This window comes from Narcine bancroftii, chromosome 5, assembly GCF_036971445.1.
Source record: "Narcine bancroftii isolate sNarBan1 chromosome 5, sNarBan1.hap1, whole genome shotgun sequence".
Taxonomy (NCBI): Eukaryota; Metazoa; Chordata; class Chondrichthyes; order Torpediniformes; family Narcinidae; genus Narcine; species Narcine bancroftii.
In genome coordinates, this window is record NC_091473.1 from 222712878 (window position 1) to 222726095 (window position 13218).

At 37.6% G+C, this 13218-nt stretch overlaps 1 protein-coding gene across 7 annotated transcripts in view; it reads left to right on the plus strand.

Moving 5' to 3' along the window:
- klhl12 (kelch-like family member 12) overlaps positions 1-13218 on the plus strand; it is a 69044-nt gene that overhangs the window by 21135 nt on the left and 34691 nt on the right. For all 7 annotated transcript variants that reach the window (XM_069941412.1, XM_069941413.1, XM_069941407.1 and 4 more), the window contains one exon: positions 8818-8932. In XM_069941412.1, the coding sequence (XP_069797513.1) occupies positions 8818-8932 (115 nt within the window). The remainder of the gene's footprint in view (positions 1-8817; positions 8933-13218) is intronic.

A 13218-nucleotide genomic window follows, 5' to 3' on the forward strand; every position in this document is an offset into this window, starting at 1 on the left:
TCAAAATTAGCAAAACCAAGGAGGTGATTGTGAACTTCAGGAGGAAGTCAGGAGAACGTGACCTAGTCCTCATCGAGGGCTCAGTAGTGGAGAGGTTCAAGAACGTCAAGTTCCTGGGTGTCAACATCTCCAAAGATCTGTCCTGGGGTCTCTGTGGGTGCCAGCGACTATACTTTGTGAGGTATTTGAGGAGATTTGGTATGTCACTGAAGACTCAAACTTCTACAGGTGTACTGTGGAAAGCATTCTGGCTGGTTGCGTCACTGTCAGGTATGGAGGTGCCAACGCTCACCTAGAAAAAAAGACTCCAGAGTTTTGTTAACTCAGCCTGCAACATTACAGGCACCAAATGTCATTCCAATAAGGATATTTACAAGAAGCAGTATATTAAGAAAGCAGCTTCTATCCTCAAGGACCCTCACCATGCCCTCTTTACTCTGTTACCAGCGGGGAAAAAAAGGTACGAGAGCCCAACACCAGGCACTCAGCAGCACAAGGACAGCTTCTTTCCCACCGCCATCTGATTCCTGAGTGGTCAATGAATCAAAGACGTGGCCTTACTTGGACTTTTCATGTATTTTTTATTTATTTATTTGGTTTATATAAAAATGTTTGCTCTGTGATGCTGCCACAAAACAATGAATTCTGTGACTTGTTCGTGACAATAAATTCCGATTCTGCCGTCTTTGAAAAGCCCCAGCTGAGTTCAGATTTTGAAAGTATCACAGAAACCCTTCCAATCAAATATTTAGTGAGGGCTTGGACAATAAACACCAATTGACCATATGTTTGGATTATCTCACACATCTTTGTGTCTGAATTGAAAGGCTTGGCCTCTTTTGGTGCTCGAATAATTGCTGCCACAGAACGGAGCATTAATGAGCAGAACGTACGAAGTTGGTTTTGAACACTGTGTATTCGTTGGTGATCCATCCAGATAGGAAACCCAGCTGAGACGCATAGGTCTTTATTCAGTTCAAACAGACGCAAAGAAGGAGACCTGGTGGAAAAACCTCTTTCAACTCAAAGTACATCAAGTTTTTTTTTTAGCGCAAGGATAGTAACAGGTGATTAAATCTGGTTTCAATTGTTACAATAGCATAGTTCACTGAAACATTTGGGAGTATTTACAAGTGGTTCAGCAGTATTATATATTTACAGTGGGAACGCACTTCAATTGGCAAGACTAACTGAATAGTCAAACCTCCCAAAGCAGCAGCCTTCTCACCCATGTGTTGAGGGGGTGGCTCTCAGAATGTACACCAAAGTGTACTGATATGACCATGTTTTTGTGTAAAGTGGTAAAATGGTCCATTTGGAGCCTTCCCTGGGGGGAGGGGGGGGGTTTGGAGCCTTCCCTGGGTGGAGGGGGGTTCAGTGTAGTTTGATTAATATTGCTGTGGCATCTTTTCTGCCTTTCCCAAATCTGACAGAGGGTCTTTCACCTGAAACATTTTTTCTTGGTAATTCTTTATTTACCGTACTATGAACCATATCAACCAATATCTGTACAGACGCATCTCTTTAAATATTCACAGTGACATTTCCCCTTCCCACCCCCTCCAAAAACAGTAAATATTGAACATATAAAATACAATAAAACAATATCTTTATACAAAAGGAATACAAACAAAAAAGACGTATCATCAACTTATTCATATTAAATCTGATCGTGTTTATCTTCTTATCATTTTAGGTGGTGGTGGTCTGGGGCCTGCTCTTTCTGTTATGTTCCATATATGGTTCCCAGGTTTTTTCAAACATTGTAATTTTGTCTTTTAAATTATATGTGATTTTTTTTTCCCAATGGGAAAACTTGATTATATATTCCATTTATGTTTATAGTCAGATAGTCCATTGTGGCCATCTTATATCTTTATTTTCACTTCTTTTCCACCACTTCACCACCTCCATCCCCTTTTTCTCCATTACTGTTTTTTTAAGTTTTCCTTTTAATCTCAATATATGACAACGCACTTAAGACATGAAATACCCCAACAAGCAATAACCCTTTAACCCCAAATGAACTTCTCCTTGGATTGCCCCTTGTCCCTTGATGGCAACCACAACTCCCCTTTCCATTCGGTTTGCGAACTTACTCGCAAGCGTCAACCGATTTCGCAGTGACCATTATTCTTCCCCCCCCCTGCCCCCCTCAGAGAACACTATTTTCCTATACATATAACAAAGCTCTTTTTTTTCCCCTTCTTCCCCTTCTCTTATCCATCTTTAAATCTTTATATCTACATTATCTTTACTTTATATTTTTACATATTTTTGTATATTTTCTCGCCGGTCTTCTTTCTTGTCACTCCTCCTCCTCCTCATTTCTCCTGTCATACAAATGTTCAGGAAATTCTTGGGCTTTCTTTGGGTCTGAGAACAGTCTATTCCGTTCCCCAGGAATAAATACTTTGAGTACTGCTGGATGTCTTAATATAAAGTTATACCCTTTCTTCCATAAGATTGTTTTCGCCATGTTGAATTTCTTCCTCTTCTTTAAAAGTTTGAAGCTTATGTCCAACGGCTTATTGTCTTTTCTAACCTTCTTTCTTGCCTGCTCCAGTATGTTTTCTCTTGTTATATATCTTAGAAGTTTTCCCAATATGGATCTTGTTTTTTGATGTGGTGTAAGTTTTGGTACTAGTGCTCTATGAGCCCTTTCAATTTCATTTTCTTTTTTTTTTCAAATTTTTTATTTTTCACACCATAAATCACATTAGCCATGATATACACTTTTTCTTTTTCACACATATACAGTGACTTTTTCTCCCCCCCCTCCCTCCTCCCAGGCCACCCCCCCACCCCCCCTCTCTCATCCATTTTAGGTATACAATCTAGGTTGCATTAAACCAGTCAGACAATGTTGTCATTCAACAAAAATACACCAGAAATTCTACTGAGTCCATTCTTTTCTTTCCTCCTCCTTCCATCAACTTAGGTAATGTTTGTCCCCGGTAGGTTTTCGCTAATGTATTTGATGTAAGGCTCCCATATTTGTTCGAATATTTCAATATTATTTCTTAAACTATATGTTATTTTTTCTAATGGAATACATTTATTCATTTCTATATACCATTGTTGTATTTTCAAATTATCTTCCAATTTCCAGGTTGACATAATACATTTTTTTGCTACGGCTAGGGCTATCTTAACAAATCTTTTTTGTGCATCCTCCAAATCAATTCCAAATTCTTTGTTTTTTATGTTACTTAGGAGAAAGATTTCTGGATTCTTTGGTGTATTGTTTTCTGTTATTTTATTTAATATCTGATTGAGATCATCCCTAAATTTTTCTACTCTCTCATGTCCAGATTGCATGAATTGTTGTTCCCATTTCTTTCTTACATCGAAAACATCTATCAGATACTGTTGGGTCCCATTTATTTAACTTTTGCGGTGTAATGTATAGTCTGTGTTACCAATTATATTGTATCATACATAGCCTCGTATTTATTGTATTTCTCATCATTCCAGAACATAATTTCTCCCATGTTTCCTTTTTTATCTTTATATTTAAATCTTGTTCCCATTTTTGTTTAGTTTTACCATTTGTTTCCTCATTCTCCTTTTCTTGCAGTTTAATATACATATTTGTTATAAATCTTTTGATTAACATTGTATCTGTAATCACATATTCAAGGTTACTTCCCTCTGGTAAACTCAAATTGCTTCCTAATTTATCCTTCAAGTAGGATCTCAGTTGGTAGTATGCCAGTGCTGTATCTCCAGTTATATTGTACTTATCTCTCATTTGTTCAAAGGATAAGAATCTACTTCCTGAAAGACAATTTTCTATTCTTTTAATTCCTTTTTTTTCCCATTCTCTAAAGGAAAGGTTATCTATTGTAAAAGGGAGTAGCTTATTTTGCGTCAATATTAGTTTTGGTAATTGATAATTTGTTTTATTTCTTTCTACATGAATCTTCTTCCAAATTTGAGGAGATGATGTAGTACTGGAGAAGTTCTATGTTGTACCAATTTTTCGTCCCATTTATATAATATGTGTTCAGGTATCTTTTCCCCTATTTTATCTAATTCTAATCTCGTCCAGTCTGGTTTTTCCCTTGTTTGATAAAAATCTGATAGGTATCTTAATTGTGCGGCTCTATAATAATTTTTGAAGTTTGGCAATTGTAAGCCTCCTTGTTTATACCATTCTGTTAATTTATCTAGTGCTATCCTCGGTTTCCCCCCTTTTCATAAAAATTTCCTTATTATTTTCTTTAACTCTTTGAAGAATTTTTCTGTCAGTTGTATTGGCAATGCCTGAAATAAGTATAATATCCTTGGAAAAATGTTCATTTTAATACAGTTTATCCTTCCTATCAGTGTTAGTGGTAGATCTTTCCAATGCTCTAAGTCGTCCTGTAATTTTTTCATTAGTGGATTGTAATTGAGTTTATATAATTGGCCTAGATTTTTGTTTATTTGTACACCTAGGTATCTTATTGCCTGCATTTGCCATCTGAATGGAGATTCCTTCTTAAATTTTGAGAAATCCGCATTATTCATAGGCATTGCTTCACTTTTATTTACGTTTATCTTGTAACCTGACACTTCTCCATATTCCTTCAATTTCTTATATAATTCTTTTATTGATAGTTCTGGTTCTGTTAAGTACACTATAACATCATCCGCAAATAGACTGATTTTATATTCCCTGTCTTTTATTTTTATTCCTTTTATATTATTATCTATTCTTATCAATTCTGCTAGTGGTTCTATAGCTAGCGCAAACAATAAAGGTGATAGTGGGCATCCCTGCCGCGTTGACCTGCTTAAGTTAAATTGCTTTGATACATGTCCATATACTTCTCCGGTAGACTGAATTTTTGCAATACTTTGAACAAATAATTCCATTCTACTCTGTCGAAGGCCTTCTCTGCGTCTAAAGCAACTGCTACTCTAGGTGCTTTATTTCCTTCTACTGCATGAATTAAGTTAATAAATTTACAAATATTGTCTGTTGTGCGTCTTTTTTTGATAAATCCAGTTTGGTCTAAATTTACCATTTTCGGTACCTGTTCTGCTAATCTGTTTGCTAATAGTTTAGCTATTATCTTATAATCTGTGTTTAGCAAAGATATTGGTCTATATGACGCTGGTGAGAGTGGATCTTTCCCTTGTTTTAGTATTACTGTAATTATTGCTGTTTTACATGAATCTGGTAAGCTTTGTGTTTCATCAATCTGGTTGATTAAATCCAGGAGGGGCAGTATTAATAAGTCTTTAAATGTTTTGTAGAATTCTATTGGAAATCCATCCTCTCCTGGTGTCTTATTATTTGGTAATTTTTTTATTATCTCTTGTATTTCTACTGTTCCAAATGGTTCTGTTAATTTATTTTGTTCCTCTATTTGTAGTTTTGGTAGTTCAATTTTAGTCAAAAATTCATCTATTTTCCCTTCTTTCCCTTCGATTTCAGTTCGGTATAATTGTTCATAGAATTCTCTAAAGTTTTCCTTAATTTCTTTTGGATTATATGTAATTTGTTTGTCTTTTTTCCTTGATGCCAATACCATTTTCTTAGCTTGTTCTGTTTTAAGCTGCCATGCTAGGATTTTGTGCGTTTTTTCCCCTAGTTCATAATATTTCTGTTTTGTCTTCATTATATTCTTCTCTACTTTATATGTTTGTAATGTTTCATATTTTATTTTTTTTATCTGCCAATTCTCTTCTTTTAGTTGTATCTTCCTTCATTGCTAATTTTTTTTCTATGTTTACTATTTCCCTTTCCAACTGCTCTGTTTCCTGATTATAGTCCTTCTTCATCTTTGTTACATAACTTATTATTTGCCCTCTAATGAATGCTTTCATTGCATCCCATAGTATAAACTTATCTTCCACTGATTCCGTATTTACTTCAAAATACATTTTTAATTGTTTTTCAATAAATTCTCTAAAATCCTGTCTTTTAAGTAGCATGGGGTTTAATCTCCATCTATACATTCTTGGAGGGATGTCCTCTAGCTTTACTGTCAATATTAAGGGTGAATGGTCCGATAGCATTTTCGCTTTATATTCTGTTTTTCTTACTGTATCCTGCATACTAGCTGATAACAAAAATAGGTCTATTCTTGAGTATGTTTTATGTCTAGCCGAGTAGTATGAGTATTCCTTTTCTTTTGGGTTTTGTTTCCTCCATATATCCAAAAGTTTCATTTCTTGCATTGATTTAATTATAAATTTGGTTACTTTGTTCTTCCTGTTAATTTTTTTCCCCGTTTTATCCATATTTGGATCCAAATTCAGGTTAAAATCCCCTCCTATTAGTATGTTCCCTTGTGTATTAGCTACCTTCAAAAAGATATCTTGCATAAACTTTTGATCTTCTTCGTTAGGTGAATATACATTAAGTAGATTCCAAAACTCCGAATATATCTGACATTTTATCATAACATATCTCCCTGCTGGATCTATTATTTCCTCTTCTATTTTAAATGGCACATTTTTACTAATTAATATAGCCACTCCTCTTGCTTTTGAATTATACGATGCTGCTGTTACATGTCCTACCCAATCTCTCTTCAATTTCTTGTGCTCCAATTCAGTTAAGTGTGTTTCTTGGACGAATGCTATATCAATTTTTTCCTTTTTCAGTAAATTTAGTAGTTTCTTCCTTTTAATTTGGTTATGTATTCCATTAATATTTAAAGTCATATAGTTCAGCGTAACCATTTTATATTTTGTTTATCTTCTCTTTCCGTTTTTCCATCATTACCTTTCCTCCTTTTCCATTTCTGTTTTCTTATTTTCAACTCTTTATAAGACAACATTCCTACAACATCCAACATTTTCCTTATTCTCCTATTTATATCTTCTTTATCCCCAATCTCCCCTTCCCCTCCTGAGTTGTCCTTTATCCCTTGTCGGACAACCACATCTCCCCTCTCCATTTGGGTTTGCGAATCCACTCGCAAGCGTCAACTGATTTTGCAGTGACCGCTATTTCCCCTCACCCAGCCCCCCCCAGAAAAGATTTCACTTTTCATATGTAACAAAGGTCACTCTTTTAATTCCCTCCTTATTCTCTCTATTCCATTACCTTCCCTTATTAATTCTTATCTATACTATCTATATTTTCCTCTAAGTACAGATGCATTCACGTATGCACATTGTCTCTATTCACTCTTATACCTCTTTACCCGCATACATATCAATCGTGATCATTTTTACTCTCATTACCCGTCTTCATCCCTCAGTCTATTTTTGTCTTTACCCACATACATATCAATCGTGATCATTTTTACTCTCATTACCCGTCTTCATCCTTCAGTCTATTTTTGTAATTGTTCTGCAAATTTTCGTGCTTCTTCTGGATCCGAGAATAGTCTGTTTTGTTGTCCTGGAATAAATATCTTCTTTCCACCTTTGTACTCACTTTTCTTTAACTTTTATTTCTGTGCCTTTGTATTTTCTCTTGTTTTTCCCGACTTTTCTGGAGAGGGCTGGAGTTCACCGTCCGGCCACTACTCCATCCCGTGACTCCTCCCCTCAATTTCATTTTCTTCATGTGAATCTGTTGTTCCCAGCATTTTCAGGATCCATCCTTTTATAAATTCCTTCATATCTGACCCTTCTTTGCCTTCTTTCAGGCCCACTATTTTTATGTTGTTTTGTCTACTGTTGTTTTTCAATACGTCAATTTTTTGTGACAATAAATCTTGTCTCTTTAATTTTTTTTTCGCTCTCTTCCAACTTCCCTCTTAAATCATTTATCTCCATTTCTACAGCAGCTTCTCGTTCCTCCACATTTTCTACTCTTTTCCCTATTTCAGTCATGACCAACTCTAACCTTTGCATTCTGTTTTCAGCTCTTTTCATTTTTCTTTTGATTGAACTAAATTCTAATGATAGCCATTCTTTTAATGACCTCATTTGTTCTTCAAAAAAGGCTTTATCTAAATTTTGTCCTTCTATTTTATCTTCTGCTTTCCTTTGAAATTCTTCGCCTTCCACGGTGACTCTCTGCTCTGTCGTGCAGGTAAGGCCTTCTTTCTTCTCTAGTGATTTTCCTTCTTCCTTTGTCTCTGTTATTCTTACTTTTTCTCTCTTGGGTGCCATTTTCTGTCTCTTCTCTGTAACTTTATCTTTCTCTTCCTGTATTTTATGTTTATTGAGCTCTGCTTTTTCACACTTTTTTCTTTTCTCTGGAGAGGGCTGGTTCCACTCGACCAGCCACTACTCCATCACGTGACTCCCTCCTTTGACCTGAAACATTAACACGATTTCATTTTCCACAGATCTGAATTGATCTATTTCCAACACTTGATTTTTTTTTGTAGTTTGGATTTCCAGCATCTTCAGTTTTGTAGATTTTCCATTGCCATTTATCTTTTGTGTTCCCCTATGGGGTATGTTGCAGTGACACAAAGCTCAGGATATCCCATGCCTTTACGTCTGGTTTCAGTATCCTTGCAGTAATGATGGATGATATCTGTTGTGAGATGAACTTTAAAAATTAGATTCTAGATGAGTGTGATCAGTTTGAATTGTGTTTCTCTTGTCAGTTCAATGAGCTGCTTTTCCTGGTTCATCAAGTTAAAGTTCAGCTAAATGGACTGCAATCTGTGATTATTTCCCTTTCCCCCCCCCCCCATTGAAGAACCTGTGTTGTACCTAGAAATTGTTGAGCCTCTTTTTTTTCTAACAGGCATTACAATGAGATCAGGATTTTGCATTTTTCTGTTAATTTGCACTCCCTTTGTGTCTGGTTTGTGTTCCAGCATGATAAAATGGAAGCCCATGTAAGTGATAAGGACATTGAAATATTAATGTCATTTGATCAGCTCATCTTAATGCTATATTCCCTAGCCCCTGATTCGATGCAGCCTTCAATGTAGAGATCTGGTGGACGAAGCCAAGAAATTTCACTTGAGGCCAGAGATTCGAACACAAATGCAAAGCCCCCGAACCAGACCAAGATTGGGTGAGTGTAAAAGGTTGAGCATTTTCTGTATTAAGGTTCATGGTGGAATTCAGAAATGAGGAACATGAATTTGTGCTCCATTAACAAGTTGCTTTATCGGCAGGAACTTTACAATCATTTTTTTCCTCTATCTAATTCAAGCTGTACCAAATAGTTCCTAATAAAAACAAGTGAATTATTATCTTATATTTTGGCTTGTGTTGAGTTGTTAAACCCTAAAAATCTCTCAAAAAGGGGTGAGGTCGACTTGTATGCCAGATATACTTTTAAATTCATCGAAAAAATCAGATTGACGTCGATGCTGGAAGCACCTCCCCACCGCTGGTGCCTCCTCTCCCTGGCGCCTCCCACCGCTGGGTGCCGCTATAACCGGTTCTACCTGGGACCTTGAGGTCGCTGCACCTGCCTGGTAGGCCGAGGTTCCTGCTCGGTTTACTTATTAATTTATGGAAATAATTAAAACCCTTCAGTGTGCATGCTCCTTTGCTTTTCAAAGGCATATGTTGTTTGAAGCAACTACTATGAGGAATTGCTCACATCTGGTCAGTGGAAAATTTGAGGCAATCACCAACATTTTGTATTTTAAAAGCTATCCAGCTATAAGTGTGCTTCTATTACAAATCAGTTGTTGAGTTTTAATCAGACTGCTGGTGTTATGTATGTTCCTTCTGTAAGAGATACTGGAATGTGAGGAGTCAAGCAAGTGCTCATTAGAAATGAAGTATTATGGGTTAACTTAAGGTGAAGGGATGCTGGAATGTGAGGAGTCAAGCAAGTGCTCATTAGAAATGAAGTATTATGGGTTAAATCAGGGTGAAGGGATGCTGGAATGGGAGGAAGGGTTATAAAAGTATAATAAAATAAGGATCTTCAAAACAGGATAGCAAGTAGATAGCTTTAGCAAGTCTTGGGGATTGATTAATGAGTAAAGAACAAAGACATGACATTTCCTGGCTAACAAGTTTGCAGGAAGGCACATAACATAAACATAACATAACAATTACAGCACGGAAACAGGCCATTAGGCCCTTCTAGTCCGCACCGAACCAAACACCCCTTTCTAGCCCCACCTCCCTGCACAATGCCCATAACCCTCCATCTTCTTTTCATCCATATACCTGTCCAACCTTTTCTTAAATAATACAATTGACTCCGCCGCCACTATTTCTCCCGGAAGATCATTCCACACGGCTACCACTCTCTGAGTAAAGAAGTTCCCCCTCATGTTACCTCTAAACCTCTGCCCCTTAATTCTTAACTCATGTCCTCTTGTTTTAATCTTTCCTCCTCTTAACGGAAATAGTCTATCCACATCCACTCTGTCTATCCCTTTCATAATCTTAAATACTTCTATCAAATCCCCTCTCAACCTTCTACGCTCCAAAGAATAAAGACCTAATCTGTCGAATCTCTCCCTATACTCTAGATGCTTAAACCCAGGTAACATTCTGGTAAACCTTCTCTGCACTCTCTCCACTCTGTTTATATCCTTCCTATAATTAGGCGACCAGAACTGCACACAGAACTCCAAATTAGGCCGCACCAACGTCTTATACAATCTCAACATCACCTCCCAACTCCTATATTCCATGCAATGATTGATAAAGGCCAGCATACTAAAAGCCTTCTTCACCACCCTATTCACGTGAGTTTCTACCTTCAGGGAACGATGTACCGTCACTCCTAAATCTTTCTGCTCTTCTGTATTCCTCAATGCTCTCCCATTTACCACGTATGTCCTATTCTGATTCTTCTTACCAAAATGAAGCACCTCACACTTATCAGCATTAAATTCCATCTGCCATTTTTCAGCCCACTTTTTTAAGCAGCCCAAATCCCTCTGCAATCCTTGAAAACCTTCTTCATTATCCACTATTCCACCTATCTTAGTATCGTCTGCATATTTACTAATCCAATTCACCACCCCATCATCTAGATCATTAATGTATATAACGAACAACAATGGGCCCAATACAGATCCTTGAGGCACACCACTGGTCACCGGCCTCCAACCTGACAGACAATTATCCACTACCACTCTCTGGCCTCTCCCTTTCAGCCAATGTTCAATCCATTTGACTATCTTAAAATTTATACCTAAAGACTGCACCTTCCTAACTAACCTTCCATGTGGTACCTTATCGAAGGCCTTACTGAAGTCCATATAGACAACATCCACTGCGCTACCCTCATCCACATTCCTAGTCACCTCTTCAAAAAATTCAATCAGATTGGTCAAACATGACCTTCCTCCCACAAATCCATGTTGAGTGCTCCTGATCAGACCCTGTCTATCCAGATGTTTATAAGTACTATCTCTAAGAATTTTCTCCATTAATTTACCTCCCACAGACGTCAAACTTTCAGGCCGATAGTTGCCAGGCTTCCTCCTTGAACCCTTTTTAAATAACGGAACCACATGTGCCATGCGCCAATCCTCCGGCACTATCCCCATATCTAATGACATTTGGAAAATTACCGCCAGAGCCTCTGCTATTTCCTCCTTCACTTCTCTCAATGTCCTGGGGAAGATCCCGTCTGGTCCCGGAGACTTATCCACCTTTATATTCTTCAAAAGCCTTAAAACTACACCTTTTGTAATCTCTATATTCCCCATATTTACCCAGTTTGCTTTTTTTATCTCACATCTCCCAATATCCTTCTCCTTACTGAATACCGAAGAAAAGAATCTGTTCAATATCTCCCCCATTTCTCTAGGCTCCACACACAGTTTTCCGCTCTGATTTTCTAAGGGACCAATTTTGTCTCTAGCTTTCCTCTTACCATTAACATATTTGTAGAACTCTTTTGGATTAGTTTTCACCCTGCTTGCCATAGTTTTCTCGTACCTTCTTTTAGCTTTCCTAATTCCTCTCTTAAGATTCCTCTTACATTCAATGTATCTTTCAAACATCTCCTTAACTCCATGCTTCTTATATCTAATGTACGCCTCCCTTTTTCTTCGAACCAAGTTTCCAATATTCCTTGAAAACCACGGCTCTCTCAAACCTTTTGCCCCTCCTTTTAACCTAACAGGAACATAAAGCTTTTGCACTCTCAAAATCTGATCTTTAAAAGACTTCCATCTCTCTACTACATCCTGCCCATAAAACAAATTGTCCCAATGCACACCCTGCAAGTCCTTTCGCATCTCCTCAAATCTAGCTTTTCCCCAATCAAAAACCTCAATCCTTGGCCCTGATTTCTCTCTTTCCATAATGACATTGAAGCTGATGGCATTATGATCACTGGACCCGAAGTGCTCGCCAACACTAACCTCCGTCACTTGACCCATCCCATTTGCCAACAGTAGATCTAACACTGCTCCTTCTCTGGTCGGCACCTCTACATATTGTTGTAAAAAAACTATCTTGCACACATTTCACAAACTCTAACCCATCCAGTCCTTTCACAGAATGTGTTTCCCAATCTATATGTGGAAAATTAAAATTTCCCATAATTACAACCCTGTGCTTATCACAAATATCTACTATCTCCCTACAGATTTGCTCCTCTAGGTCTCGGTCCCCTCCGGGTGGTCTATAATACACCCCTACAAGTGTAACCTCTCCTTTCCTACTCCTCAGTTCCACCCAAATAGCCTCCGTGGATGTGCCCTCTAATCTATCCTTCCTAGGCACCGCTGTAATATTTTCCCTGACAAGCAATGCAACCCCACCTCCTCTTGCCCCTCCGACTCTATCACACCTAAAACAAAGAAACCCAGGGATATTCAGTTGCCAATCACATCCCTCCTGCAACCATGTCTCACTAATCGCTACCACATCATACCACATCATACTTCCAAGTATGATAAACTGATAAGAAGTTAGAATCCACGTGGGCGGAATTACCTAATGCTAAACCAATCCAGGAGGCAGAAGAATGTTAGGGGGAAGGTATCTCTGTACTGAAATGAAATGTATAAAAGTTGGGTCAGCCTCAGTATCTGTGTGTATTCCCAGGGTAAGGGGAAGCACCCAACTTTGCATTGTTGTAATAGTATAATAAAGTTCTTTGTTCTCAATTTTTGTCTCGAGCAAATTCTGTGAAGGTACTTCTGTTTCTCACACTTCTTTTCATTGTATAGCTTAAAATTAATGTACCATTCATAAATAAAATCAGTTAGCCTACCAGTTAGCACAACGCTATTACAGTGCCAGTGACCAGGTTCAAATCTGGCATTCCCTAAGGAGTTTGTATGTTCTCCCAGTGTCTGTGTCTGTGGTGCTCCAGTTTTCCTCCACCATCCAAAACAGATGGGTTTGTACCCTGGGTTAATTTGA